Here is a 22,554-nt window from a genome sequence, read left to right as displayed (position 1 = left end):
CGATTGCTCGACAGACTTTTCTATTGCTCTAGTCTTGCTGCCAGGTCTGCGGAAAGGCGAATCTGAGTTCTCAGGCTGGGCTTCCGACTCCTTCTGCCTGGGCGGTGCTACGCAGGTATTGGCCCGCCTGGAAGTCACATGCTCCGCGGCCGGATGATGGCGGGCGCTGCTGAAGATTCGCGAGTGCTCTTCGGGGTTGCTGTCCGCGCGGCGCTGGAGGCCTGGCCCGCCTTGCAGGTGAGCGGGGCCGCGGCTGGGACAAAGGTTAAAGACCGGGGCAGAACATGAGTTGGCCCGGCGAGCCGCCCGAGGCTTGATTGGGCGGTGTAAGCAGCGGCCTCCTGCGCCCCCGTAGTCCGGCTCCCAGGCTGACGTGGTGGGCTTGGGCCTGTGTTCGCAGATCGCTGTGGAGAACGGCTTCGGGGGTGTGCACAGCCAGGAGAAGGCTGAGTGGCTGGGGGGTGCAGTGGAGGAGTACTTCTTCCGCAATGGTGAGTGAATGTGAGGCGCTAGGGCGTGTCTCTGTGGGGGCGTGGGAAGGAGGAGGCCGATCCTAGTGAGTCGGTACTTCCTCTTGAGCAATTGACGGTTAGTACCTGAGGGCGAGGGGGAATGAATGCAGGTTTTGGAGTCAGAATCCTGAGTTCGAATGCCTTACGGGCCGTGCCATTGACTCAGGGTATCAGGCTGGACAAGTCGGTTTACTCCCCTGAGACTCAGTTTCATAATTTGTAAAATGGATATAAAAGTATCCACCAGCGCAGTCCAATAGAAATACAATGCTAGTCGCATCACGTAATTTAAAATTTTGCAGCAGCCACTTTAATAAAGTAAAAAGAAGCAGATGAAATTCATATTATTCAACTCAACATATCCAAAATACTTCAACATGTAGTCAGTATAAAACATTATTAATGAGATGTTTTACATTTTTTTAGCATTACGTTTTCAAAATCTGGTGGGTATTTTTCAGTTTTAGCACATCTCATGTTTTTGGCCTAGCCACACTTTAGGTTGCTCAATAACCACATTTGACTATTTGGACAGCAGAGATCTACATCTTTGGTGTGTCTTGAGGGTCGTTAAGAATAAGGGGCCCTGCAGGGAGTCTTTTGCGAAGTATGATTTTTACAGAATTTTTCATACAGTTTTTTTAGTCTTGGAGATGACATTAGGCAGTGTCCTTTCTCTCAAGGAAGTTTACCATCTAGTGAGGGATCCAGATAAGTAAATAGGCGTTTACACATAGGGTGATAGGTGTTCTAGTAAAGAGGGGCTCGGTGCTTGGGAAGGAGGCGTCTTTTGGAGATCGTTAGGGGGTGGTGGTGATTGGGCTGAATCTTAAGGGATGAGAAGGAGTTAACTAGGTGGGGGAGGCAGAGAGAGCAGCACTCAAAAATAAGTCCTGTGGTATGAGGAGATGATGTGTTATAGTTGGAAAGTGGTGGGGAGCTCAGTGTTAGAGTAACGGTGTGTGTGTGCTTGTGGGTGTGTGGAAGGGAGGAGTGGTGGAGAATGGGGGTTGGAGAGGACCCTGGAAAGGGGTGAGACATGGAAGGTCTTATGGGCCTTTGATTTTTGTCCTTTAAGCTAGTGTTTGCCAAAATGCATGCTTTGGAAGACTAGTTCTGTTAGATGTTCAGCGAAGAAAAACCTTCTCCAGTCAAATTATATAAGAAAAGCTCTTTTCTTCAGTTCTTACTTAAGAGTCACAGTAATCATTAACATATTAAAGGCTTGGATAAGGTTAAGAATCACCAAAAAGAAACCTGTTTACCTTTGGTTCCCATTAGTTTTCTGTGAATAGCTTCCCTTAAAACCCAGCAGGACAGTTATTTCTCAGAAGCAGAACATGGAACACTGCAGTAGGTGATTAAAAATTCATGAGCAGGATCTAAAACGATGGGGTTTTCTGGCTAGAAAGTAGTCAGTGTGGAGCATGGACTGGAGAGGGAAAGACTGATGAGAAAGCTGTTTCTATCTAGAAAATGATGAGGCCTGAACTAGCGCAGTGGCAATAGTCATGGAAAAGAAGGGGTGGCCCTAAGGAAATTGTTCGGCTGTAGAGGGCGAGGGGAAGGGAGGCAGGTTTCAGGTTTGAGTCGCTGGGTGGCTTAGGTACCTTTCATGGAATAGAAGAACGCTGGGGAATGAGAAGTAGGTTTGCAGGGTAAGGTGATGAACCTGGCTTTGGATATGGAGGGTCTGAGGCACCTGTGAAACAGGTGGAGAGTAGTCTGGGTTGGAGACAGATTTGGGGGATATTAGAGTGTTAGGGAAAGCCAAGGGGGTGAATGAGCTCTCCCAGAGGGAAGAGAGAGCAAGGAGCTTTGTGGAAGACTTTCTTGAGTTATTCTCTAATTCAGAAAAAGTAGAGCATGGGCCTATAAGGTAACTGAAGCCAACAGTCTTAGCCAAAGTAACACAATAGGATGTCAGGTCAAGGCTGTGGTTTCATCGTGGCAAGTACTCACATCCATTTCTTCTTACCTATGCCATTGGTCTATGGCCTCCTGTGTCGGTGGAACCACAGCTGGGAAGTCTCTACATTTCAAAAACGTCAGCCCTTGAGTGATGGAGGTGCACATGGATTATGGGTCTCCCCTGTGCTAGGCATTGTTTGGGTGACTTCTCCTAACAGACCTTCAAGGAGGTTACTATTAACGTCACTTTGCAGATGAGAAAACTGAGGCTTGGAGATGAGTACGTCACATGCTCAAGGTCACACAGAGAGGAGGCTGGTTAAAATAGGCCAGATGAAAGGGGGCGAGTGTGGATGGAATGCCGCAGGAAGAGAGGGCTTAGTAGAACGCAGGAGATTGGAAATTAGGTATTTTATTTAGTGTTTGGTTTTTTTCTTTTTAAAAATCATGTTAAAACCTAGAAAGCAGAGCACGTTAGCAAATAAAAGCCTCAGTGAACCTTCACCCATCAACCAGATGTGGATCCACTAAACAGGTATTGAAGGGTAGTGGGCAGGGGTGATGAAGTTGGCTGGTCTTTGATCAGGGGACCCTATCCTTTCCTACTCAGCTGACTTGGAGCTAGATGAGGTGGAGGACTTCCTCGGGGAGCTAATGACAAACGAGTTTGATACGGTTGTGGAGGATGGGAGTCTGCCCCAGGTGAGCATATCGTGGATACAACTGCCGTCTCCCTGCCTGCAGCCTTTCTTCTCCCTAGCTGTCTGTTTTAGACCAATACTCTTGGCTGTAACCATTCTATTCTTGAGTCCTGTGCAAGAATGTTCTATGACTCCCTATTGCCTGAGTCTAGTCTTCCCAGGCTTTGCAAATCTTGCCTCTTTTATTTCTCTCTATACATCATTCTCAACTAGGTCTGTTCGTCACCCCCATCTCAAGGGCACATCAGGCCAGGTACATTTCCACCCCTGCTCTGGTTAACATTACTGCCCCTGCTGGGATTGCCTTCCCTTTTTACATCTTCCATCTTTCAAACCCAGTTCTAGTGCCTTCCCTGCTAGGAGGCCCTCCTTCAATGCTTCAGACCCTTACTGAGCCCTTCATATGTGGTTGCTTCATTAGTGAACTCCTTGGGGAGGAAAGAGCCCCATTCTCTTCTGGAAAATTCCAGACCCCTCCCCACTCTTGCTGCAAACACGTGCTGGTTGTACTGTAGGTTCTCTAGAAAATCCAAGCTGGTTGAATGTTTTCTTGGTAGGTGAGCCAGCAGCTACAGACCATGTTCCACCACTTCCAGAGGGGTGATAGGGCTGCTCTGAAGGAGGTGGCCTCTCTCATCACCCAAAGAAAGTGCAAGGTCACAGCCACCGCACTGACGACAGCCAGAGAGACTGATGAGGAGGAGGATGCAAACAGCGCGGAGGAGATGGAGGTGAAGGGGGTGCCTCTTGGGTGTGGAGATGCAGATATTTTCAGTCTTTTGGGAGATCAGCTGGTTTCACAGCGAAGTGATGGGGGTGGTGGTGATGGTGGGGGTGGCTGTATTATCCAGAGAGGGCAGGAAACTTGCCTAAGGTCTCACAGCCAGTCCTGGCAAAGCTGGGAGAGCCTGGGTCTCCACTGGCCACAGTTGGGAGGTGTTGTATTCAGCTCTCTCTTGTATTTCTCCTCCAGGTCGCAGCTACGAATGATGGGGCAGCTACAGATGGGGTCTGCCCCCAGCCTGGTCCAGACTCCCAGACTATTAAGGAAGAGGAGATAGTGGAGGATGGCTGGACCATTGTCCGGAGAAGGAAATGAGTGGGGCTGCAAATGGTCTGGGTCCTTGTTTGCTAGTTGTTTGGGGCTTGTCTGTAGGGGTTTTTTGGAGGGTCATGGACCTCTGGACTGGTTACCCCATCTCCACCCTCTCCCATTCCCCTGTCCAGCTCCTTCCAGGGGAAGAAGAGCCCAAGGCTCTTTGGTCTTGGGGTGGTCTGAGTGATGAGGCCTGGTTTCCCAGCAGAGTGCCACTTGGGTGCAGTCAGTGTGAAGAGGGAGGGATGAGTGGGTATGGGAGTGACTAGAGGAAAAACTAAACGCTGGCTGGTAGTAGGCAGGTGGATGTGTGAAGGGAGAGGACCAACAGGAGAACCATCATTCCCGCTGGGTAAGGAATGTTGAGATGAGCTTGCTCATGGAAGAGAGGTTAGTTGATGATGTGAACGGAAGTAGCTGTGGTACCTCTCCCTCGCTTCCCCCTGCCCCCACACAGAGCAGCTCTGTGCCCCTGCCCAGAAATTGGAACCTCCCAGGAACGTTTCCTTCCTGCAGGCCAGTGTCCAGCCCCGGGCTCCTTCAGGATGTCTTAAGACCTTGTCTAGGCAGTGAGCTCGGGGGACCTGGGCTTTGTTTTCTGTCTCCTTCAACCTCTTTTCAAACTCCTCATCCCATTGAAGTCCAGGGATGAGGCTTAAGACCTCAGTAAATAATACCTTATTGTTTAATTTGTGGCTTGACCTGTGAGTAGTCTTGGGATCAGCCTCCTGGGAGCTGAGCTTCAGGGCTCAGCAAGGGAACAGTTTCTGGGCCCACCCCAGCAGCCTGGTACTTTGGACAAACAAACACATGGACGAATGGAGCACAGCAGCGCTCTGAGCGTTTCCGTAAGCCTGAAATAAACTGTATTTTTCTTTAAAAAACAAAACAGAGTATTCATTGTCCTCCCCCCCGCCCCGTTCCCCTGTCCTGCCCGGTGGCCCTGCCATGGGTCTGAACGATAAAATACTGGGTAGCCTGGGGCCAGGTAGAAGCTGTAAGCCGTGGGAGAGGCAGGAGGTCACCACCCCATGTAGCATCATACATGTGAAGACACTGGTTGGGGGCGCGGGGGGGCCAGGACCATGGGGTCAGTGGCAGAGCTGGCACTTGAATCCAGATCTCCTGCCTCTGGTGCTCTGGGGGGGATTGGGTGGAGGCAGGGTGTGTAGGGTATTGAGGGGTTGGGGGCAAATGGCCTAATTCAGGCAGGTCTAGCAACAGCTCCCACCCTCCCTGGAGGACAGGGTTTAAAACAAATTAACATCATCACTGTAGGAATATTGGTTTTAAAAGCCCAGGTTTTGTGAAAAGATGAATTAAAAAACCCAAGACCCAGCATTCAGGATTGAAAGTGCCCATGATGGGGGTTCAAGTATTGACTGAGCTGGGGGAGAGGGGGCTGGGGCCCTCAAGTGGACATGGGCAGCTAGAGCGCGGGGCAGGGGCCCCAGTTACCCGCAAACCCTCTAGGTCTCGCCTCGGGTCTGGGGGGCTTCCGAGGGCTCCGCCGTGGCTCCTGAAGCTGCCACTCGTGCCTCCTCCACCTCTCTGTCCTCAGACAGTGTGGGCCCTGGGCAGAACGTGTCCCCACGGCCTGCCCGGCCGAGCACAGCCATCCAGCGCCGCTGCAGCTCCTCTGTCTCGGGACTGAAGTACCAGCTCAGGTGGCTCTGGGTGATCTTGAAGACATGCCGTCTGTCAGGCCGTTCCCCAGCCTCCGGAGGCCCCACCTCAAAGCCAATGAGGGGCAGGCTGCGCTGGGCTTTCACGTCCTGGGGAACAGGGACAAAGCCAGGGATCACCTAGGGGTCGGGCCTCTCACTGGTTTTTGTATCTGCTAAATCCCTCTTTTGCTTCCCCTGCTCAAGAACCTTAACGTGGCTTCACTGAGCAACAGGAAAATGTCTGAACTGGGGCTAGAACGCAGGCTGGTTCAAATATCTCTTGCCTTCCACACCCCAAACCAGGTGGGCTAGTCTCTTTAGCATATAATGTCTTCCGGCCTTTGGGCTGTTGCCCCCCCATCTACATCTTCCCCACTCCAAATTGGATTAAGCAGTGCCTTGTCTCCACTACAGCTTCCTCCAAGAAGCTAGCTCCCCCCACAAGTCACCGACTTTTCTCTACATAAGCTGACCTACAGGCACTCCTTGCCTCTAGCCAGTCTTTGTCTCACAAGGATGGGGGCTTCTGATTTCTCCTTAGGTTCACCCTATCCTCCACGGTCAAGGAGAGGTGAAGGACTGGGGTGAAAGGAGGGCAGCCTGGTTTTGCCAGGTGGCTGAAAGGACCCAAAGGAGTAGTATACACACCTGAGGGGCTCCGTAGATGTACAGCACCAAGGGTTCGTTCTCAGGGACCACAAACCATGCCTTGTGCCAGCCTTTCCCGCCCTTCTCCATGTAGTGCAGGAAGCTGCAGATGACGCTGTTCTCCGCAGCCACTGAGGCCTGTTTCTGTGGCCGGAGACATGGGGGGGGCATCAATGTTGATAGGAGGCCTAGGCTGGCTCCTCTTGGCTTCAACACCCCCTCAGCATAGGGATTGCTATTTCCATGTCTCAGAGGAGGACGCTGAAGCTCAGGTGGCGGGAGTGATTTGCCCGTTGTCACTCAGTGAGTCAGAGTCGAGATTCAAAGCCAGGCTTGTCTGCCAGATTTGGGCCATGGCTGCTGCCTCTAAGGGTTGGTGGGAGGGGTGTGTAGCTCTCAGTGGGGGCACCTAAATGCCAGTCAGGCACTCTTCCATCAGTCCATTTATTCCTCAAGTCACTTATGCATTTACACTTCATCTTTTTTTTTCATCTTTCATCACATGCATTCCCTACACTCAGCGAGAAGCAACCTAGCGTTGTGGTTAAGGGGTTGGGTGGGTGGGTAAGGCAGTCAGTCCCAGAATCCCAGCCCTAGATGGAAGTATACTGAGTTGGAAGCAGAGCATATAGGGCTGTTGTAAGGATTAAATGAATTAATACATGCAAAGCGCTCAGAAGAGTGCCTGGCACAGAGTTAGCTTTCTTTGAGCATTAAATAAAATAAACACCTCAATTTAAAAAAGAAAAGCAAAAGCGTGCGTATGTGCACGCATCTAGAAAGATAGGAAGCATAAGTGTTAATGGTGGTAATCTCTGGGTCAAAGGAATACGGTGTTTTCGTTATTTTTGTTTATATTGTCCAACTTTCTTCAGTGCATATATCCTACTCTGTAATAAGAAAGCAGTCACTCACTGTGTCACATGGGCAAATAACCTCCCAGGGCCTCAGTTTCCTCATTTGTAAAACAGGAATAGGAATAGCATTGATAGGTAAGTTACTGTGAAGGATAAAGCACTTCAATAAAAATTACTCTTTCATTCACTCATACTCACTTTACTCACTCCAAGCCTGGGTCACTTGTTCAGTAGATACACACGGTACTACGATCTCTGGGGCGCCCAGGCCTCAGCCACCACTGCATGGGTGGCTGGGGCCCATGTGGTCAGTGTGGGTGGGTTAGTTGGGGGGTTGGCTCTTACCTCCAGGATGGACCTCCGGCGCTGGGGTGTATGCTGGCTGCAGGCTGGGCTGCTCCCGGGCACACCATGCAAGGCCACGTAGCAGTCAGTGCACACACGGTTGGAGCGGTTGTTGTCATAGACAAGGCGGGCCCGGAACTCGGAGCACTTCCCACAAACCACCTGGGGTGGCAAGTGGGTAAGAACAGCCTGATTCCAGCGGGCCTTCCCCTTCAGTGTACCAACTCCCACAGCAGACTCACAGCCTCCCCCCACTTAGTGCCCATTTAGAAGTGGGCCTTTGGGCTGCCAGCCTGTGCCCTCCCTAGCTCTGCCCCTGCCTCCCAACACTCACATGCCCGCAGGCCTTGCAGTGGTGCCTGCGTTTGGTGATGGAATTGAAGGGCTCCTGGCAGCGCATGCACATGGTGACTTCCTTCTCCCGGATGGGCGTAGGTGCCCGCTTCCCGAGATCCACATTCTGGAGAGAGGGCCAGGTCGCAGGTCAGAGACAGGTACTCCCCAGTCCAGTCCACCCAGCCCTTGCCCCTGCCCCTGCCCCTGCCCCTGCTCCTGCTCCAAGGCTTGGATCATCGCTGGGAGGCAGCAGATACATTCAGAAGAGCTGCCTTTGAGTCCTGGCTCTGCTCTACCTCACTGTGCGACTGACGACCCGTCACGTCTACTTTCTGAGCAGTGTTTGCCCAGTGATTTCTCTGTGGCCCTACCAAAAGAAGACTGTGCTTCTGAGGTCATGCACTGCCTCTCTGGTCTTTACCCTCTGGGAAGGGGAGAGGAGCATCACAAGGTAAGGTGGGCACCTGGAGGCCCGGAGGGGGTCCCGGTGCAGGAGGAGGGGGTGGGGACTCTTACCGGAGAGTTGGGGGGTGTGTCTTCATCTTCCCTGTTTGTGGAGTTCAACAGTTTGAAGGTCTCCAGCGTCTGTTCATGCTTCAGGAGGGTAGAGTTGATGGCCTGGGAGGAGGTGTAAGAAATAAGAGGTCAGAACACCTCAAAACCCACCCATTTCCACCCTTACCTCACCTTCCTGTAACCTAGCTTGGAGTCAGAAAAGTTGGGTTCTAGTCCCAGCTCTACCCCTTGCTAGGTGTGTGACCTTGGGCAAGTCCCTTCCCAAAATCCAGGTCTCAGTTCTTATATTTGTGAAGTGGGGGAGGGGGATCAGCGGCTGAAAAACCACAGAAGGCCTTCCTGGCTATTACTATCTGGGATTAAGGTTTTACAGGGCTTAACTCACTGGGGTTACACCCTCAGAGGAGCCAGCTTTCTAAAGGAAGAATTGGTTAGTCTCTGCTTAACCTCTGGACCTCAGTTTGCTTATCTGTAAAATGGGGATGGTAAAGTTTATTGGAAGGCAGGTGTCCAGGCCCATTCTGGTGAGATGTGAATTTTAGGGGAGAGCCCACCACCCCCTTGAAGACCTGTTAATACTCTTCCAGCCCCCTACCACAAAGCCTTCTTGGATGTTACCTGGACCCAGTCTTTCTTCTCCTCCTCAGTCCTTGGGTAGGGAAGGTGGTGGGGGCAGGGGGAAAGAAAGATGTTGGGTTAGGCAGGCCAACCAAAAGCAATTGTAGTGGTAAAGAGCAGGTGTTTTTTGGAGTTGGAAAGACCTGAGTGTGACCCTCCGTTCCTTCACTTATCACTTGTGACCTTAGGCAAGTCATATAACCTGTCTGAGCTTATTCAACAGTTATTAATACTCTCCAGAGCCTGTGCTAGGAACTTGGGCCTCAGAGAGGACCCTACCATCAAGGAAGGAGCTCACGGTCTAGAGGGGGAGACAGGGACAATACAGGGGGATCAGTGCTGTGACAGAAGGAAAATGGGGCTGAGGTGATCTGTAAAGCGCCCAGCACAATCCTTGATACACTAGGTGCTCAATCAGTGTGAGTTGCTTTTTGTTTAAGCCTTAAATAGTATGTTATTATCCATCAAAGTTTATATGGCTGCTTCATATTGTTCCATAGAGATATCTAATTTCTCTACATAATTTCCCTCATGAACTGTATTTACTGCTTTTGTCTTAAAGTGTCCATATATGTATGCATCTATTTTTGGACTCTGTTCAGTCTGTCTAATTTATATCCTTCTGCCATAAAACACTTTGTAGTAGTTTTTTGCTAAGTCTTGAAATCTGGTAATGTAAATCTTCAAACTTTGTCACCAAGATTGGTCCGGCTGTGCTAGGTTCGTTGCATTTCCATACATATTTAGAATCAAATATGTCAACTTTTACACACAAAAAAATCTACTGAGATTTTGATTGGAACTGAAGCTGTAGATCAATTTGAGATCATCATAGTCCTAGCAATACTGAATACTTCAGTACATGAAATGATAAATCTCTCATTTATTTAGTTCCTTTTAAATGTCTCTCAGCAAAATTTTATGGCTTTCAGGGTAGAGGTCTTGAAACTATTTCATTAAATTTGTTTCTAGGTATTTGATACTTTTGATATGATTGTAAAGAACATTATTTTTCTAATTTTATTTTCTAATTGTTGCTAGTATGCAGAAATACAATTAATTTTTATATCAACCATATATCTGGTGATCTTGATAAAGTCATTAGATACGGTACTTATTAAATTTGTTTGGATTAAAAAAAAAAAAAAAAAAAAAGAAGGCAGGCTCCCACATGCCACGGAGCAACTAAAAATTAGACGAGGCCAGGCAGGGGTCAGCCAAGAAGCTGGTCCTACTCCTAGTGAGCAGTTGATGGGCCTGCACCAGGGTGGAGGCCTTGGAGACTGCAGGGCAGACCAGAGAGTTGGGGAAGGAAGGCAAAAATATATCCTGATTCCTAAGTCAGTGGTTCTAAACCCTGGTGCACACATTAAGATCATCTGGGGAGCTTTTAAAACTCCCCATGTTCAGGCTATACCCCAGACATATTAAACCAAAGTCTCCAGGGGTGGGTCCCAGACATCAGTATTTTTTAAAAGCTCCTCAGCTGATTCCTATGTCACCAAAGTTGCGAATCAGTTGTCTAAATGGTGGGCATATGGGTATTTGTTGTATTTCTACTTTTCTGGATATTTGAAAATTTTCATTAAAAACAACTTTTTAAAGGGCAGTAAAAGCAACTGCAAAGCAAGTGCTCCATGCCTTCCCTCTGCCACGAGGAGGAAACCCTACACTGCTCGGGGCACCCTTTAGGGCCCAGCATCCCTCTGCAGCCCCCTCCTTCCCAGCCTCCCGGCAGACGTGGCTTATCACTTAGGCTCTGCTGAGGCCTGACTGGGCCCCACACCTGCCCTCCCCTGGAAGTGCCTGTTGTCGCCTTTGTTCTCACTTTCCTGGCCACGGGCCTCTGAGATGCTCTCTCAGTCTCTCAGAGCATCAAACCTCACTCCCTTCTCTCATCTTCCAGGAGGACACCCTCTAGCGCGCATTCATCTCTCTCTCCTGTCTCCACACAGTTCCAGCAATGAGGCTTCTGACTCTCATTTCTTAATTCCTTGCAGCCTGTCAGAAGCAGATCATCTACCCATGTGCATCCACTCGCTGGCCCTGACCATGGCCTCGATACCCTATCAGCTGGGCCCTCAGAAGGCAATTCCCGCTCTGCTGCTTTTTAGCTGTGGGATCTTGGGCAAGGTGCATAACTCTTCTGTGCCTCAGTTTCCTCATCTGTAAAGTGAGGTTGATGGTAACAGTGGCTACTTCAAGGATTGTTTTAAGAACTTGACTAGTCAATTTAAACTTAAATTGTTTAAGTTAAAATTAACTTAAAACTGTGCCTGGCAGGGACTTCCCCGGTGGCACAGTGGTTAAGAATCCGCCTGCCAATGCAGAGGACACAGGTTCGAGCCCTGGTCCGGGAAGGTCCCACATGCCGCGGAGCAACTAAGCCCGTGCGCCACAACTACTGAGCCTGCTCTCTAGAGCCTGTGAGCCACAGCTACTGAGCCCGTGTGCCACAACTACTGGAGCCCGTGCACCTAGAGCCCGTGCTCTGCAACAAGAGAAGCCACAGCAATGAGAAGCCCGTGCACTGCAACGAAGACCCAACACAGACATAAATAAATAAATAAATAAATAAATAAAAATGAAAACAAAACAAAACAAAAACTGTGCCTGGCATAAGAGGAAGTCTTCATTAAATGTGAACTATTATTATAATCATTCAAGTAGAGAATGCATATGAAGGCCCCTTCGTTAAATAGCTAGGCATTATTTTAAAATTTGTTATTTTTTTTTATTATGAAAAGTTTCAAGCATACAGAAAAGTAGATAGGATAACACAAGTACATTAAATATATACCCACTATATAGATGCAAATTTTAAAAATATTTTGCTATATTTCTTTCATATATATGTATAGATTAATATATATTTATATATGTAGATATGTGTGTATATGTATATATTTTTTGGTTGATAAATCATTTAAAAATAAGTTACAGATACCATGATACTAAATCATCAGCACGCATCACCAAAAAACGAGGCCATTCTCCTATATCCTCCTATACCATTATCACACCTGAGAAAGTTGGCAATAATTCCCTGATAGCTGATGCCCAGTTCACAGTTAGGGTTTTCCCTATTGTCTTGCAAATGTCTTTTAGGGCTATTTTTCTCAAACCAGACTCCTATCATGGACCAAGCATTGCATTTGGTTGTTATTTCTCTTAAATCTCTGAACCTACAATAAACTGTTTGTGCTGCTGTTATTTATGTTTGGTTTACTATCTCATTCTTCCTTCTCCTCTAACAAAGCCCATCAGAAGAGCAAGCATCTTTGGGGAAAGGTACCCACCCTTTCTCTGGAACAATCTCTCCTCTAGGGAGGTAGCCTCTGCCCTGGCACTAGGCCTAGAATGCCTCAGGATATCTGAAGGGAAGAGGGGGCTGGAGGGAAGATACAGGCAAGGGCAAGTACCTGGCCTGGAGCTCCAGGGAGCGCTGCTTTCCTGACACCAGGAAGGTCCGAGGCAGATTGAGGTTGGAGCTTTCCTTTAGCTGAATGGAGAGAGACAGGGGCTTGGTGAGGCCCACTGAGCTCTACAGGGCCCTCGCCCTCTGCACATATGCACACACTTGGGGTCAAAGTCAGAACGTCTTTGTTCCTCCCAGCACCAAGGCCCCACTCCAGGTCCCCATTTCCCACCTCCTGGTGCTCACCTCCATGCCATCTACGTCGATGCGTGCCCGCACGCTAAACTTCTGGCCAAGGAGCCGCAGCCTGGGCACACAGTAAAGGAGGCGGTCGTTGAACTAGGAAGGAAGAGGTTTCAGATGTATGTGTGGAGGACCCACAAGGGGTGCGGCCCAGCTCCCTTCCGTTATTACTCCCAAAGCTTTACTGCTAGGGACTCAAGGCAACAGGTGGAGAAAACACAGTCCAGACTGGGCACAAAGGTTGCAAGGAAAAGAGCCTAGGCGTGGGAGTCCCTTCCTAGTTGGGTGGCCTTGGGCAAGTCACTTCTCTCTAAGTCTTAGTTACATTATCTGTAAAGTAGAGAGAAAAAAATTCCCAGTAAACGTAGTGAAACTACAATGAGTTAGTAGAGGAAAGAATGGAGAGCAGGAAGTATAGCCTTGAGTGAGTACCAGGTCAGTGTGGCGGGCGGGGGTGGGGGGCATGCACCCCTCCCTACCCGTGCCACTTACTAGGATGAGGTATCGGTCTTGAGTGGTCCCGTTCTTTGCTGACAGCTTAAGGATGTGGCCTTCTTTTATGAGCTCTTTAGTGGGGCTGACAATGTCTTCCTCACCCCCTAGCAGCTCATATACCTTCAGCAGCTTGTGCATTCGCTCCTGGCAGGAGACCGTGAATAAAAGGCAGGGTTTGGGGTGCTGGCCTCCCCTCAGATGTCCACAAGTCGCAAGCCCCCCACCCCGGAATGGAGATCGAGATAGGTGGCTTGGCCAAGGAAGGGCGGGGGTTAGAAGGACCACTCACCATTTTGCGGATGGCAGCATTAGAGTGCTCTGCTGCTGTGGCTATCAGCTCCAGAGACTCTGCGGGCGGGGTGGGAGGTCAGATGGGGGGTGGCTCGCAGAGAAAAGCCTCTTGGGAGCTTCCCTGCTCCCTGAATACCTCCTCCTGGCCTGACCACACCCTCCCCATTCCAGAAAGTGCCAGCCTCAAAGATGTCCATAGCAACAGCACTTAAAATCAGAAACTGACTCAATGAATGCCACAATAGCAGAATCACAGGACATGAAATAGCTGGCAGCCAATAAAACGCAAGCTTAAGATTATTACTACCATTAAAAAAACAACAATAATAGGTACACATGTAACTGGAAGGAAATATACCCATGTTTAACAAGTTGTCTCTGGATGATGGGACTGTGGGTGATTTTTATTGTCTTCTTTTTTCATATTTTTGACAGAGAACACGTATTACTTTTATAATTAGAAAAAAGTCAGATAAAGAAGCAGATGATCCTGTTCTTTGTCTCAATAATTCTGATTATAGGAATCTATACTAAGAAAATACACGTTTTATGTACAAATACACTTTCATTGCAGTGGTGTTTACAACAGTGTCAAACCAGAAACAACCCAGTTAAATAAATGTGCATTCATATAATGCAATACTAAACAACCTTTGCAAATGATGCTTTGGTAGGGTTTTTCATAATCTGTGAAATGCTCAGGGTATTTTAAGAAAAGGAAAGGATACAAACTTGTATATACCGAATGCTCTCAATTTCACAAATATACGTGTATAAAAAACACCAGGAAGAAAATATGTCAAAATGTTCCTCACGCTTATTCTCTGGAGTCTCGTATCATAGGTGATTTTCTTCCCTGCCTCTTTCAGCTTTCCTGTATTTCCATATTTCCTATTGTGACCAGGTATCAGAAAAAAAACGAAATAAGTCCCTATGCATCTCCACACACTAACAAATCTTGCCCATGCTTGAGGCCCAGCTGCACTGCACCCCTCTCTTGTCTGCACGGTGCTGTATTTTCCCACTCAGAAAATACGCCTGTAATGGAGGAGCGCAGGTGCTTCTGAAGAGGGTCCACGTGGTTGGCAAACCAAGTGTTATTTTCCTAGGGGAAGATGACCAAGGAAAATGACCATGGAAAATGACCTCCATGACCAAGTCTTAGTGCTCAAGATCTGTGGCCCCTAACCCAGTTCAGGCCTTTCAGGTGCCAGTCTCCAAGCTCCCAGCCCTTTTCCATCCTAGCTGCCAGAGGGAGCGTTCTCGCATACAGCTTGCTGTCACTCCTCGGTTCAAATCTGTCAGTGGTTTCCCTTTGCCTGCAGGGTAAAGACTCAGTCCTTTAGCCTGGCATTCAAGGCCCTTGGTGATCTGGCTTCTGTTGACCTCTCCAGCTTTCTCCACTTGCACCTCTCTAAACGTGTCCCGTCTTGCTTCACCTGGCCAACTCAGTCTTCTGAATTCAGCTCACCTCCTCCAATAAGCCTGCCCTGAGCTCCCAGGCTGGATTAGGATACTGTCTGGGTTTCCACCTTCCCCTTTGCTCCTCTCTGTCCCACCAGTCACACTACGTATTCATTGTGTATTTCTATATCTGCATCCCTCAGCAGACTAGGAGCTCCCTAGGATGGGGCCAAGGTCCCACCATCCTCTCCTGGGCTCCTGAACAGATGCTTTGCATGCCATCATTCAATTGTCACAACAACCCTGTGTGCCCTGTTTGTCCTTGTTTGTCCAATGAGGAAATTGAGACTCAGGGAGAAGAGGTGCCGGCCCTGGGCTACCTGCCTGGGAGGCAGCAGAGCTGACATCAGAGCTGCCCTTTCTCCCACACATTCTGCATCTCCCCCACCCCAGGGCAAGGGGCATGCTGGGTCGTGGAGGTAGGCAGTGCCCCGGGAAGGGTACAGGAAGAAGACTCTGGCAAGCTGTGGGCATATACGTTCAGGCCTGTGGAGGCCGCTGGACTCAGACCGCTTTGCTATCAAAGCGTATTGTGTGAGGTACAGACTGGCATTTCCAGGGGTCCAGTGCGTGTAGGCTCTGTCTGGGGATCCGGTGTGGGGATTTCAGTCCAGGATTTCATTTGGGGGTTCAGGGCTAGGGAGTGTGCTTTGGGAAGCTTTGTGTAGGAGCTTGGTCTGGAAGCTCTGGTGGGCCTGGTCTGGGCTTGGCAGTCTGGGATCTTGGTTTGAGTTCAGTCTTGGGCTCGGGGTAGGCTGCTCAGGCCAGGAGTTCCGGCTGGCCTGGTTTGGGGAGTCTAGGGTCCAGGCTGCAGAGTTCAGTCTGGGAAGTAGAAAGTGGGGGAGTCAGTCTGGGGAACCAGGATGCAGTGGGGGCTCAAACCTGGAGGTAGCTTCTGGGGCTCTACCTGGGGATTTTAGTCTTGAGGAGGAAAAAAAATTAGGGAGGTCAGCTTAAGATCTTGGGCTGGGGAGCTCAGTGAGCACATCTCAGGCTGGCTCTCATTCAGAGATTTTCATTCTGAGCAGCTCAGAAAACTGGACTGGGAAGTTCTTTCTGGGGGGGTTCATCTTTTTTTTTTTTTTTTTTTTTGCGGTACGCGGGCCTCTCACCGTTGTGGCCTCTCCCGTTGCGGAGCACAGGCTCCAGACGCGCAGGCTCAGCGGCCATGGCTCATGGACCCAGCCACTCCGCGGCATGTGGGATCTTCCCAGACGGGGGCACGAACCCGTGTCCCCTGCATCGGCAGGCGGACTCTCAACCACTGCGCCACCAGGGAAGCCCTGGGGGGTTCATCTTTGAGCTCAATGTGGGGAGCTCAGCTGGCCAAGCTCAAGCTCTGAAGTTCATTCTAGGGACTCAGATAGGGCTGAGATTGGTATAAAACAGGAACCTAAGTTAGGTGACCTCAATCTGGGGGCTGATTTTAGGGGCATTCAGTAATAAAAACAACTAACGTTTATTGAGTCTTTACCATGTACCAGGTACTGTGCTAATAGCTTCACCTGGATCATCTCATTTATCCTCAAAACAATTCTGTGAGGTAGGTATCATCATCATCTGGAGAGTCATTCTTTTGGGGTCAAGCTAGAAGTCTCAGTCTGAGCGACAGTAAATGGGGGGGGGGGTAATCTAGGGTGCTCAGTTTGGCAATACCTGTTTATAAAATGGTGGCTAAGGAGATGAGACTGGGATGCTCTTTTGGGGGAATCTCCCTCTGGGACCTCAGGCCGAGGGCTGTGGCTGGGAACCCACTCTCAGCGCCCCGGGTGGGGAGAGCATTTTGGAAACTCAAGTCTGGGGATATTAGTTTGGGGAAACCAGTGTGGGGGATCTATAACTGGGACCTCAAACTGGGTTCAGCCTGAGGGTTCAGGTTGGAGATGTCAGTCTACGGGGCTCATCCCAGCTAGTCAGTCTGGAAGGCTTTTTCTAGAGGTTTAGGTTTTATAGTTCATCCTGATAACCTCAGTGGGGATTCTCATTCGGGGAAAGGACTAAGGCACTTAGTCTGCAGAGGTCTGTTTGTAGAGTTCGGCTATCAGATTTTCTAGTGTTCTAGCTCTTTCTAGAAGTCCAGGCTTGGTAGCAAAGTGCCCCATCTGGTGGGGTGGAAGGGGCTCAGTTTAGGAAGTGGACACAGCAGTGGACACAACTGTCTGCTCCCGACCCTTGTGGCTTCCAGGACCCCACGTTTTCTTGGTTTTCCTCCTACCTTTAGGGCTCTTCCTTCTAAGTCTCCTGTGCTGATTCCACCTCCCTCAGCTTTGTCCTTGGCCCCCTTTTCTTCTCCATTTACACTCAATCCCTTGGTGACTACGGCCAGCCTCATGGCTTTGCATACTATCCCTGTGCTAGTGACATCCAAATCTCTCTCCCTGGGATTCTAGGCTCATCTAACTCCAAATCAAAGTCCTACACTCATCTCAGGAACCATCACCACCAGCCAAAAATATGCATGCAAGTCATTCTTGACTCTTTCTCCCAAGCCCCACACCCATTCACCCTAGTTCTTTCAGTGCTACTTTCAAATATAATATATTCTGAATCCAACCATTTCTCACTACTTCCAGTGCTACCATTCTCATCAAGCCAACCTTTCCCACTTAGATTATTGCAAAAGGCTTCGAACTGGTCTCTCGGCTCCCTTTCTAGCTCCTCAAGTGATCCTAATCAAAACCTCGCCATGGCTACCCGCTGCACTCAGAATAAAATCCATCTCCTCATCTTGGCCTTCCAAGTCTTGCTCCTGTCTCCAGCCCTATTTCTTCCACCATTCTACCTTCACTGGTCATGCTCAGGTCACACTGGTCCTCTTGTTGGTCCAGAGATATGCAAGCTGCCGCCCCCTGCCCCACCCCCACCCCACTTAGGAACTCTGCACCTGCTGTTGCCTCTGCTTGGAACGTGCTCCTCCCTACTCAGCACGTGGCTCCCTTCTTCTTATTCAGATTTGACTCAAGTATCCTCTATTCTGAGAGGCCACCCAATCTAAAGTTGACCCCACCCCCCACCCCCGGTCACTGTCACATTACCCTCTTATTCTCTGAATCGCACATAGCACCTATCTAATGTTCTCCAGTGTATTTATGACTTTTGTCTACTGTCTATCTCCCCGAGTAGAATACACACTCCCTGAGATCAAGGACCTTGTCTGTCTTGTTCACCTCCATGTCCCCTGTGCCTAGGACAATGCACAGAACACCGAGGTGCTCAGTAAAGAGCTGTTATATTAATGAAGGAATGAATGGAAGTAACAGCCTGGGGAGAGAAAGTTGGGGAGACTCTGGGCAGCACTCTCTGGGGTGTGACCTTGAGGAGTGGGTCTCATACTGAAGAAATCAGAATGAAACACTTTTCTAGTGGTTCAATGTGTGAGTCCTTGTCTAAGGAGGTGGTATCTCAGCCTAGAGATCCAAATCTGGGAGGCAGAAAATATGGAGTCCAGTCTGAGGTGCTCAGTTCTGGAGAGGTGATTCTGTGGGGTTCTGATCAGACATGGGGGTTCTTTTGGCAGGGTCATTCTGGGTAGTGGCTGGTGGATACGGAGTGAAGCTCTAACGTGGAGGATGGAAAGTCAGGGGCTTGATGAGACAAGCCTCTTTCTGGGGAGCTCAGCTGTGGAGATTCAGTAAAGAGGACTTGGCCTGAGAGGGTCAGTCCGGGCCCTTAGCCTGGTGGCTCAGTCCCTGGGGGTTTAGACTCAGTTTCACTTTGCACTTGGGACAACTTCATTTGAGGACAAGTCAAAGGGTCGGCCTTGGGGTCTCAACCTAGGAAACAGATGGCTCCCTTTAGGGGATCTTTCTGGCTATGCCCCTCAAACTCTGGAGTTCCAGTTGGGAACTTCAGACTGGTGGGGGGACTCCTGAATGTTCTCTCTGGGTGCTCAGGTAGAGATCTCAACCTGGAGGTTCATCCTGGGGTCTCATTCCAGACCCTCAAGGTGGGCCTTTCAGTTTGGAGGTCCTATTCTGAGATCTCAATTACGTGGCAATGGAAGGCTGACCTTGTGAGTTAAGTCCTGGGGTGGGGGGGGGGCAGGGCCCGTTGTGTGCACTCACTTTGGGCATCCTTGCTGTCCGGGGAGCCATGGGGCAGCTTTAACAGATAGTCCTTGAGAAGCAGCTCATAACGGGGGATGCGCTGCACAGGCTCCAGCATGTGGTGCTGCAAGGTCAGGTTGCCACAGGCTTCCTCCTTCTGTGACAGGCAGAAGCAGGAGGGTTCAGGTCTGGCCAAAGGTACCCCTGACTGGGTCCCTGCAGACCTGTCCACCCCAGTCGGCCCCATCCAGCTTCACTGCTTACCTGCACCTCATGGATGATCACTTTAAACTGGGTAGAGCGCTCTGTCCAGGTGTTGACCAGCTCCACGGCCCGGTCGAAGTTCTTCACATACTCGCCGTACATCTTGAGGAAGGGTGCCAGCTTCTGCAGGATGTCTCCAATGCGTGGGTAGCGGTCCCTAGGGGGAAACAGGGGCTGATGTGGTCCTGCTGATCCTTGTCCCCCACAATGCCCCCACCCTGTAGGCCGGTCTTATCTCAGTCCTGGAAATCTACCTCTCAGCCAGTCTGCTCCTTTGGAAATGCTACTTATACTATACACAAAGTAGGCCAAAAGGCTCAGTTTGACCTGAGACCACAGCCTGGGCTGCCACCCACCCCAACTCTGCCCTGCCTTGAGCACAGGGGATGACACGTCCTGGAACACCCGCTCTGACCTTACTGCAAGGGCCACTTCATACACTGCTTTTTGATTCTGTGCCCAGCCTTGTGCTGGGTGATTCTGGGGACACAAACGAGTCACACTTAGCTGAGCCCTGAGAGGGTCACTGTCAGGTAGGGGAGGGCAAAGTAACCAGGCCTGGTTGCACTCCTCAGGAGTCACAGTCTACTGGAGGACACAGAGGACCAAACCTGGTCCCAGCCTTCATTGGTCACAGTCTGCTGGGGGAGACACGAGAACCAGCCCTGGTTCAGCCCTCAGGGGTCACAGTAGTTGGGGAGATGTAGGAAGTGACTTCATGCCAGCCGTCTGTGGTCACACAGACACGCTTTATCCTGTGGGTGTGGGGAGCATGGAGATGATTTAATCAGGAAGTGACATGGTCTGATTGTTGTTCAGAAAGACCATTATGGCAGGTGGTATAGACGCTAAAGGATGAATTGGAAGAGGAGAGCTTGGAAGCCAGGAGACTGCCTATGAACCTTGCCCTTCTACCTCGGGACTCGGCTCAGATCTCACCTCCTCCCTGAATCCTTCTTTAACCCCCAGGCTAGTTTTGGTCCCTTTATCTGGATTCCCACAGCCTCCCATTCTCAGCTCTATCATAGCACTGATAAAAAACAAACAAACAAAACAACAAAAAAAATTGCTCACATTCATTTAGCACTTATTACATACCAGGTACTGCTTTAAGCTCTCTACATGTATCAACTCATTTAATCCTTAAAATAACCCTACAACGTAGGCTATTACTATTACCCCCATTTCACAGCTGAGGAAACTGAAGCAGAGTAATTTAAGAAATTCGCTTAACATCATAAAGCTAGCAAGAGGCAGAACCGGAATTTGACCCCAGCCAGTTTGGCTCCTAACCTCACATACTCTTTAGAGCTTTGCTATTATTCTGTTGTAATTTTCTGAGTCCTGATCTGTCTTTCATTATAGATTGGGAGGGCCTAGAAAGCAGAGCTTAGGCCTGATTCTTTCTGTGAAAGGTGGTGAGGGGAGAGGGCAGGCAGGAACGAACTCTTGTGCACACATCTGGCCTGGGCTCGGCAGGCAAGTGGACAGGAAGGCGGGCAGCCTAGGTCTGGGGCCCCTCACCATTCCTCCATGCGCTTCTCTAGCTCAGGCAGCAGGAATTGCTGGTGGAAGCAATAGATGGAGCAGATGTTAGAGAAGATGCCATGGACGACGTCAGCCGGGAAGGAACTGCGGTTCCGAGCTTCTTCCAGCAGCCGGGCGCAGAACACCTATGGGGCAGGGCAGGAGAGATCAGCCCAGTGGGGCCTGGGGCTTAGCTGGGGAAGGGGCAACTGGCAGGTGAGGGCAGTGTCTGTGGGCAGCTCTGTGGAGTTTTGGGATCAGCACTGATCTTGAGACTGAGGAGTGAGGGAATGGAGTTTGGCTTATAATGTGGGGTTGGATTTCAGGTTGCCAAGGTCAGGATCTGAAGGTAGGCACTGGAACAATGAGAAGTCAGGATCAGGGTCAGGGTCAGAGAGAAGCTTGGAATTAGATCCATTCATTTAACAAATATTTTTGAGTGTCTACTGTGTGCCAGGCAGTGAACAAAGCAGACAAAAATTCCTACCCTTAGGGATTCTAGTGGGTTTGCGGGTCAGGAATAGGTCCAGGGTTAGAATGAGGTTCAGAGTGTGGTTCACAGCCAGGGGTTACTTCAGGATCTGGGTCAGAGTTGCAGTCAGGGCTGGTATACCTACCCAGGTTTAGGAATGAGGGTTGATACAAAGATACAAGCTTGGGGTCATGAATCAGAGTTGGCCTCAGGGATAGGATGGGGGTCAAGGTCAGAGGGGAGCCTTACCAAACTCTAGATTCTGGCCCCAATGGTAGGGTTGGGCTCAGGTCCTATCACTTCCTCCTTGGCACCCGCCTACCAGGTCCTGGTGCCCCGGCACCCCTGAGGGACCATTCACCTGATCCAGGAGGTGGAGCCTGGAAACATAGGCTTTCTCGGTTTGCAGGAGCTCGTTGGCAATGTGGAACACCTTCTGCTGCACAGTCAACTGGAGAGAGAAGAGGCAACTGCTGGTCCATCATCCTGTACCCTAATCTTCACCAACCCCCCAGAATTCTCAAGATAGTGCAAATGCTACTCTAAGCCTAATGCCACCCCGAGATAACCCTACCTCCCATCCCTGAACCCATAAGCCCCACAGGTTCACCCCTAACTCCCCCGTGTTTTGTAAAGGTCACCCCTCAATTCTGATGCCGTGCACTCCTCATTTGGCCACTCATTCACCCAGCCATCTTCTCCCTCTATTCACTCAGCATGGTGTAGTGGTTAAGGTGTGGGCTGGAAAGTCAGACTTTCTGGGTTCAAATCCTGGCTCTGACGTTTACTAGCCTGCATAAGTTGTATAAATGCTCTGTATCTAAGTCTCTTCATCTACATATACAGATAATAATAGGACCTAAGTCCATTTGTAATTGAGATGACAAAATGATTTAATATAAATAAAACATATTAGACTACGGATTAAGTAGACTATAAATGTTATTTATTCACCCACTCAGTTCACTGTCAGCAAAGGCTTACTGAGTACCTGGGGTGTGAGGAAAACCCCAAAGCATAAAAATGTATAAAACTCATTGCCTGTTGGCCCACTTGCCTGTTCACTGGACACATATTTGCTGAGTCCCAGACCTCGGCCCCCACATTTGAGCCGGGTTCTGGCGGAG

At 49.7% G+C, this 22,554-nt stretch overlaps 2 protein-coding genes across 3 annotated transcripts in view; one reads left to right on the top strand and one right to left on the bottom strand.

Moving 5' to 3' along the window:
• The first annotated feature begins 126 nt into the window (after nt 1-126).
• TSR2 (TSR2 ribosome maturation factor) lies at nt 127-5,109 on the top strand. 2 transcript variants are annotated; one of them, XM_060088114.1, is made up of 5 exons: nt 127-237; nt 401-491; nt 3,034-3,125; nt 3,682-3,855; nt 4,098-5,109. In XM_060088114.1, the coding sequence occupies exons 1-5, from the start codon at nt 139-141 to the stop codon at nt 4,221-4,223; spliced, it is 582 nt and encodes a 193-aa protein (XP_059944097.1). In that variant the 5' UTR covers nt 127-138; the 3' UTR covers nt 4,224-5,109. The 2 variants fall into 2 exon arrangements, with proteins under 2 accessions (XP_059944097.1, XP_059944098.1); XM_060088115.1 differs by lacking the exon at nt 401-491 and having other exon boundaries at nt 130-237.
• Nucleotides 5,059-22,554, bottom strand: part of FGD1 (FYVE, RhoGEF and PH domain containing 1) — a 35,800-nt gene continuing 18,304 nt past the window's right edge. Inside the window, exons 5-18 of the mRNA XM_060088112.1 lie at nt 21,789-21,878; nt 20,953-21,101; nt 19,429-19,585; nt 19,183-19,321; nt 13,653-13,711; nt 13,361-13,507; nt 12,872-12,964; nt 12,630-12,709; nt 9,208-9,238; nt 8,590-8,691; nt 8,072-8,197; nt 7,738-7,899; nt 6,536-6,679; nt 5,059-5,995 (exon numbers count right to left, since the gene is read on the bottom strand). Of these exons, the coding sequence (XP_059944095.1) occupies nt 5,690-5,995; nt 6,536-6,679; nt 7,738-7,899; nt 8,072-8,197; nt 8,590-8,691; nt 9,208-9,238; nt 12,630-12,709; nt 12,872-12,964; nt 13,361-13,507; nt 13,653-13,711; nt 19,183-19,321; nt 19,429-19,585; nt 20,953-21,101; nt 21,789-21,878 (1,785 nt within the window). The 3' untranslated portion in view covers nt 5,059-5,689. The remainder of the gene's footprint in view (nt 5,996-6,535; nt 6,680-7,737; nt 7,900-8,071; nt 8,198-8,589; nt 8,692-9,207; nt 9,239-12,629; nt 12,710-12,871; nt 12,965-13,360; nt 13,508-13,652; nt 13,712-19,182; nt 19,322-19,428; nt 19,586-20,952; nt 21,102-21,788; nt 21,879-22,554) is intronic.

Source organism: Mesoplodon densirostris, chromosome X (assembly GCF_025265405.1).
Source record: "Mesoplodon densirostris isolate mMesDen1 chromosome X, mMesDen1 primary haplotype, whole genome shotgun sequence".
Classification (NCBI taxonomy): Eukaryota; Metazoa; Chordata; class Mammalia; order Artiodactyla; family Ziphiidae; genus Mesoplodon; species Mesoplodon densirostris.
Note: the sequence above shows the minus strand (reverse complement) of the source record. Positions and strands in the feature narration are given on the sequence as shown.

Coding starts and splice junctions, on each gene's coding strand:
- TSR2 (XM_060088114.1), top strand. CDS start 139: ATGCTCCGCGGCCGGATGATGGCGGGCGCTGCTGAAGATTCGCGAGTG. Junction 3,126..3,681: donor AGGATGGGAGTCTGCCCCAG/GTGAGCATATCG, acceptor TTTTCTTGGTAG/GTGAGCCAGCAGCTACAGAC. Junction 3,856..4,097: donor ACAGCGCGGAGGAGATGGAG/GTGAAGGGGGTG, acceptor TTTCTCCTCCAG/GTCGCAGCTACGAATGATGG.